Source organism: Petaurus breviceps, unplaced genomic scaffold, assembly GCF_028583685.1.
Source record: "Petaurus breviceps papuanus isolate PSGF00001 unplaced genomic scaffold, PetGlider_PUasm1.0 180, whole genome shotgun sequence".
NCBI lineage: Eukaryota > Metazoa > Chordata > Mammalia > Diprotodontia > Petauridae > Petaurus > Petaurus breviceps.
The window spans coordinates 6,917,816-6,924,515 of NW_027185782.1; the positions used below are offsets into that span (position 1 = coordinate 6,917,816).

At 43.3% G+C, this 6,700-nt stretch overlaps 1 protein-coding gene across 3 annotated transcripts in view; it reads right to left on the bottom strand.

Annotated features, from left to right (window-relative positions):
* LOC138160318 (cytochrome P450 4F11-like) overlaps positions 1 to 6,700 on the bottom strand; it is a 91,383-nt gene that overhangs the window by 13,027 nt on the left and 71,656 nt on the right. Inside the window, exons 1-2 of one of the 3 annotated variants that reach the window (XM_069086978.1) lie at positions 6,087 to 6,522; positions 5,527 to 5,743 (exon numbers count right to left, since the gene is read on the bottom strand). The exons of 1 other annotated variant lie outside the window; for it this stretch is intronic. In XM_069086978.1, the coding sequence (XP_068943079.1) occupies positions 5,527 to 5,743; positions 6,087 to 6,145 (276 nt within the window). In that variant the 5' untranslated portion in view covers positions 6,146 to 6,522. Of the gene's footprint in view, positions 1 to 5,526; positions 5,744 to 6,086; positions 6,523 to 6,700 lie in introns of those variants that run through there. One more of the 3 variants, XM_069086979.1, reaches the window with a different exon arrangement.

The following is a 6,700-nucleotide window of genomic DNA, read 5'->3' on the forward strand; positions in this document are numbered from 1 at the left end:
AGAGACAGAGAGAGAGACAGAGAGACAGAGAGAGAGACAGAGAGAGACAGAGAGAGAGACAGAGAGACAGAGAGAGAGACAGAGAGACAGAGAGAGAGAGAGGAAGAAGAAGAAGAAGGAGAAGGAGAAGAAGGATAAGGAGAGAGATGTGTGGGGGAGGGAGGAAGGAAGAAGTGAAAGAAGAAATCAAGGAAGGAAGGAAGGCCTTATATGTGTTTGATCCTATTTCATACATAATAGAGGTTACACAGAGTGTGTGCAAAGATTCATTTTTTGCTTCTAACTATCCACAGGTGAGTGACCTGATGCTGAAGAAGATTGACATTGGCCACTTAGCCAGAAGAGGCTATAGAATAATGGATCTTGAAAAGGACAATGACTCGGCCTCTCTTGATCTGTCTTCCTGTGGCCCTTGAGCTGGTATCCTGTAGCTCTGGGACTTGCTGTGAAGAGGGTAGATGGAATTGCATCTCCCTCTTTTCTACCCCTTGGCCACCATGGGACCACAGCTCATGGCAGCTAAAGTACATGTCCTCCCCAGTCACCCTCAGTTGGAAGTCTCATTGGCCATTATCTTGTGGGGGAAGTGGAGACTTTGGGCAGCCTGAGCCTGGACTTTGGAGCCACCTCTTTTGTATTTGTGCTCTTGTGGCTTTTGTCTTCTTAGTTGAATAAGCATCAATACCCAAATGAATGTGCCCCACTCTATCCTAAGGAACTACCTATGAGGTTCAGAGGTTCAGAAGTTCTGAATCACTTGGTCAGAGTTGATTGGTAATGGCTTTCCAGTAGTCCAATAATTTTTAAATTATCTCTCCTGGATCTATTTTCTAGGTTAGTGGTTTTTTTCCAATGAGATATTTCACATTGCCTTCTATTTTTTCATTTGTTTAGATTTGATTAATAGTATCTTGATTTCTTATAAAGTCATTAGCTTCCATTGCTCCAATCTAATTGTGAAGGAATTATTCTCTTCACTGAGATTTTGAGATTCTTTTTCCACCTGGCAAATTTGGCTTTTTAAGGCATTCTTCTCCTCATTGCCTTTTTGAACCTCTTGTCATTTGAGTTAGTCCATTTTTAAGGTGTTATTTTCTTCAGTCAGGTTGTTGACTCTCTTTTCATGATTTTCTTGCATCATTCTCATTTCTCTTCCTGATTTTTCCTCTACTTCTCTTATTTGGTTTTCAAAATCCTTCTTGAGTTCCTCTATGGCCTGTAATCAATTCATATTTTTCTTGGAAACTTTTGGTGCAGGAGTTCTGATTTCATTGTCTTCCTTCCATTCCATGCTTTGATCCTTTTTGTCCCCCCAAAAGGAATCTAAAGTTGGGTTGTTGTGCTTGCTTTGCTTTTTGCTTGCTCATGTTGCCATTCAATTACTTGACTTTTGGGCTTTTTGCCACAATAGAACTCTGCTTCCAGAGAAGATTGCCTTGTCCCAAATTGTTGGGGTTTTCTAAGCTGCTGGAGCTATTAGTTTAGTGCCCTCTCTGAAGCCTCTACACGTTCTGGCACCTGCACACACCCCAGGACCTCCACCCAAGATAGCAATCCAGATCCAAGCAGGTTAAAGCAAGAGCTATTATCCTCAGAGTGGTCATTTGGTCCCCCTACAATCTGCAGGCCAGGAGCTCTGAAGCAGCCATATGACACTGGCTACATGCCACAATGCCACCACTGCTTCTCACCTTCTCTCCCCAGGGGCAGTGGCCAGACTGTGCTCTCAGTCCCCCTGTTCCTGGAAAGTTCACACTGACCTTTTAGTTTGCCTTTGGTATTTATGGGTCAATAATTCTGGAAACTGACCAGCTGCTGGTGATCCTCTCTCCCCAAATCCTCTGCAGCTGCTGCTGGATGATCCACTCTGAGGCTATATAGGCTCACAGGGGGCTGGGCTCTCCTCCCAGAGTGCTTCAATGGACGCTTCCTGCCAGCCTGCTGGGCTGCTTTCAGTGGAAGATTTGTTTCTCTCTGTCACTTTGTGGGTTCCGCAGCTCTAAAGTTTGTTTAGAGTCATATTTTATAGGTATTTGAGGTGGTTATGGGGACAGCTTACTGAGTTTTCATGCTTTTAGGATGCCATCTTGGTCAGAGTTGATTGGTGACATTAGATGAGATGGAGAGAGGGGAAAGGAAAGGGGAATCCCCAACAGGTACTCCAGTGTTTTTTTGGGGGAGAAGATCACTGTGAAGTCCAATCACTGACATACCTTACTTTCAGCTTTCTCTGTGTATTTACCTGTCATTAAGGGAAATAAAATCCTTGAAACCTTTCAGACACTGGAGAGGAGAAGAGGAGCTAGATTATTATAACCTGCAGTGTCCAACAAGGTCCCACAAGGGTAGAACAGAAGGGCAAGAGTAGGTGGTGCCAGTGGAATGGGGGAGTGGCCTTATTCCTGATATGCTTGAGAATAAAGCTAAGATGCCTTTCCAGAGCCAAGAACCTTCTCTAGGACTTGACATCTGCAAAATACCAACATTCTGACAGGGGATAAGGAAAGTGCCACCCCCAGGCTCTTGAAAAGATTTAGCAACTGGATAGGAAGCCACAGACTTCCATAATGAGTCCTGTTTCCAAATAACCTGAAGCTTAAGCACCAAGAACCTCTTGAGACATGTGTGGCAGCTAACACCATCCCAGCCAACTAGTAGCTGCTGAGATGAACACTGAGCTTCTGTGAGAGGCCACACCTTGGAGCTGAGGAAAAAGACACAAGAATCCAGCTTCTAAGATAACATCAATCCCTAGGTCAAGTTAAACCATAAAATAGTCATTCAGCAAACATTTACTAAGTACCTCCTATGTTCTAGGCTTTCTGCCAAGGACTATGGATACAAAGTAAAAAAAAGACAGTACCAGCTCTCAAGGATCCCACAATCTAATGGGGTAGCCAATATGCAAACAAACATGTAGAGATATGCTATACATAGGGTCAATAGGACATAATCAATAGAGGAAAGGTACTAGAACTAAGAGGGATTGGGAAAGTCTTCCTGTAGAAAGTGAGATTTTATCTGAGACTTGAAAAACGGGGACCTCCCACAATCGGTGGGGGTGCCAAGAAATATAATGTCTCTCAATGTTTCTTCCTTCTCTTACTGTTCCCTATTATGTTTGAAACTCTCAAATACAACCAGAATGGACTGATCCAAGCGTCAGGGAATTATCTTTTCAGAGATGCCTTAGATGGTGTTTATGAACCATCTGTACTATTAGAGAACGGTCTGTACTAGAATGAGAAGTTTACAACCACAGGGAAATGACCAGGTGGAGTCATATCCCACCAGGTAAACAAAGGGAAGGACAAACACACTACTCCAAGAATTATACCAGGAAAGACACAGAGGGGAAAATTTGCAAACTGTGTAATGGCAGCCTTCCTGATTCCTAAAGGCTTACTGAAGTCTATATCTCTCTCTGCACGTTTCCTCAGGGTTCATATTTGCAATCAGTTTAATTATTTATAGGAAATAACAACAATTCTAGGTGGTGCAATGAATAAGAGCCCTGGACTGAGTTCAAATCCCATTTCAGACATTTACAAACTATATTACCCCAGGAGAGTCACTTAAACTTTCCCTTAGTTTCCTCATCTGTAAAATAGAGATTATACCAGTACTTACTTCACAGGGCTACTGTGAGGATCCAGTGATATATATATATATATATATATATATATATATAGCAATTTGCATACCCTTAAAGTACTCTATAAATGCTAGCTATTGTTACTATTTATTAGAAAGTCAAGATTTCAAATGATCATAGATTACAATGTTGGGCTGAATCTAATAATATATTTAATGGATATAATTCCTATGATTTATAATCACAGATTTGGATCTAGAAGGGAGCTTAGGAGAAATATGGAGAAAAGAAGCAAGTATTTGTTGTTTAGTCATTTCAGTTGTGTCCAACTCTTTGTGACCCCATTTGGGGTTTTCTTAGAAAAGATGATAGAGTAGTTTGCTATTTCCTTCTCCAGTTCATTTTACCTAATTCAGTGGGAATATTTTCCCATGACAACTGGATAACCATAGGTTGGATATGCTGTGCAAAGAGTTCTTTTTCAGGAAAATGATAATTGTTGGAAGGAACATAGGAAAATTGAGACACTGATGAACTGTTGGTGGAGTTGTGTACTGATCCAATCATTCTGGAGAGCAATTTGGAACTATGTCCAAAGGGCTACCAAATGTGTACACCCTTTGATCAAGCAATGTCAACACTAGGTCTGTATCTCAAAGGGTTTAAAAAAGGGAAAAGGATCTTTTTGTAAAAAAATGTGGATAGAAACTCTTTTGATGATGGCTAAGGATTGGAAATCCAGGGGATGGTCATCAATTGGGGAATGGTTGAACAAGTCATGGCATATGATTTTAATGGAATACTATTGTGTTATAAGAAATGATGAAAAGGATGATTTCAGAAAAACCTGGAACTGTTGCGAAGTGAAGTGAACAGAATCAGGAGACCATTGTACAGAGTAAGAGTAATTTTTATAATGATCAACAGGAATGAGTTTACTCTTTTCAGCAGTATAATGATCTAAGTCAATTCCAAAGCATTCATGATGGAAAAGGCTATCCACCTCTAGAGAAGGAACTAATAGTCTGAATGCAGATTGAATCCTACTATTTTTCACTTTCTTTATTTTTCATATGTTTTTGGTCTGTTTTTATTCATAATATAAACAATATGGAAATATGTTTTGCATTTTTGCATGTGTATGACCTATATCAAATAGTTTATCATCTCAGGGAGGGGGGGATGGAGGAAGGGAGGGAAGGAATTTGGGACTCAAAATTTTTAAATAAAGAATGTTAAAATTTGTTTAACAACACAGTAGTCCCATGTGAGGCACCAAGGGTCCAGGAAGGAGGAAGGGGATGTAAGAAAACATAAGAGCTCAAGTGAAGGAAATGGGAGGACTCCTATCTGCCCACAGAGGGTTAACCACACTAAACTACCTGCTGTCTTGGGCACAGGGGACTAAGTGGGTAGGGAGATGGAGGCTATGTCTTGGGCAGGGACCCAATAAGACAGGGGCCTAAGGTGGAGGAACAGGATAGATCACCTCAGTCTTTGAGGGACCTATGCTCCTGATAAAGACTAAGTTGAGCTCCCTCTCAATCTGTGGTGGCTCCCAGATCCCATCTGGGATCATTGGCTTCTTATCTCCACATCCCACTGGGAAAGCAAAACCTTTCTCCATCCCCTCTTGGAGTATACCAATCAAGAATAACTCTAGGGAGTAACTATAAGGGGACTCTTGCTCTATTAGCACCATCAAGGACATCAGAGAAAAAGAGCCCCCAGCTCACCCTTCCCCAGAGAAGGCCTGCATTCATCCTCTCAGGTTCTTGATCCTGATGTGCCTTCAGATGTTGTGTGCCTCCAGCCCTCCCAGGCCTTCTTCCCACTCTTAAGCTCAGACCCACTACCCACCAAAGCCTGCAGCCTCTCCTCTGAGCCCCCCCACCCCTACCCTAGCCCTTCACCCAGATGTCCCCACTCACCAGTCCTGAATGGCCCTTAAACCAGTTCCGTAAGGGGGGTTCAGGGAAGCATCGAAGCCGGCGGCTCTTGATATAAAGTTGGTGAAGGAAGGTCAGGCCTTTGCTCAGGATCCAGGTGCTAAATGTCAGGAAGATCAGGATCAAGGCTGAAGAAACTCTCAACTCCAGTCCTGGCAGACCCAGCTGGTGAGACAGCCACTCAGAACCAGGCAGCATCCTGTAGTGGGAGAAATAGGGTGGAGCAGAGGGGGAGGAGTAATAATGGTGAGACACCAGGTGAGAGGGATGGGGGAAGCCACAGGGCAGAGAAATAGGGGGAAAATAGGGGAAAGAGGCAGGAGGGAAAAGGAAAAAGGGGCAAACAAGAAGGGAGGGATTCAAGAAGGGAAGTGACATGGGGAGAGGTGAGGGGAGAGCAAGGTTTTGAGATCAGAGGGAAAAGTGACAAGGTTGGGAAAGCCAAGAAAGGAAAGGGAAGAGACAGGGAAAAGGTGGCAGGGAGTGAAGCGACATGAAGAAATGAGGAAAACCAGGGTCTGTGTGCTAGGATGGTCCCTTACCCTCTCTGGGCCTCCCTGTCCTTCAAAGAACCACACTGGAGCAAGCATTCTTCCCCCATATTCTTGGAGTCCAAAGTGATGTAAAGAGTGGGAAGGGATTATCTTGAGTCCCCAGGAGCACTGCCAGAGGAATGTGACCCTGATTTCAGGTTCCTCTCAGTCCCTTCCAGGCTCCCCTCTTAGACCTAGGACTCTGAGTCCTTTGTGAGCAGCTATAAGGATGGTGCTGGCTCATGTCACCTCCCTATACTCCCCTCTCTGGAGGTTGGGCCTCTTCCTGGCCTGATTCCTCGTCCCAGAATCCCAAGTTTCTAAAGGGGAAAAAAGGGTGTGTAAGAAGGGATATAATAGTATCTTGTTTTGCTTCCACAAAATTTATAGGGAGATAATCAATAGCTGAGCAGAAGCTCTCTTATCTTATTTTAACAAGTCCACGTCCATCCTGGAGCCAAAGGAGCTAGAGAGGTTAGACTTAGAAAAACCTGTTCAAGCCTGAGGGGTCATGCCCAGGTCACAATTATCCTTGCTACCATGCCTATGTAATCTGCATAATGTATATAAGGGAATGTAGGGTAATGAAGAATGTGAACAACCCTAACTGACAGGAATGGCAG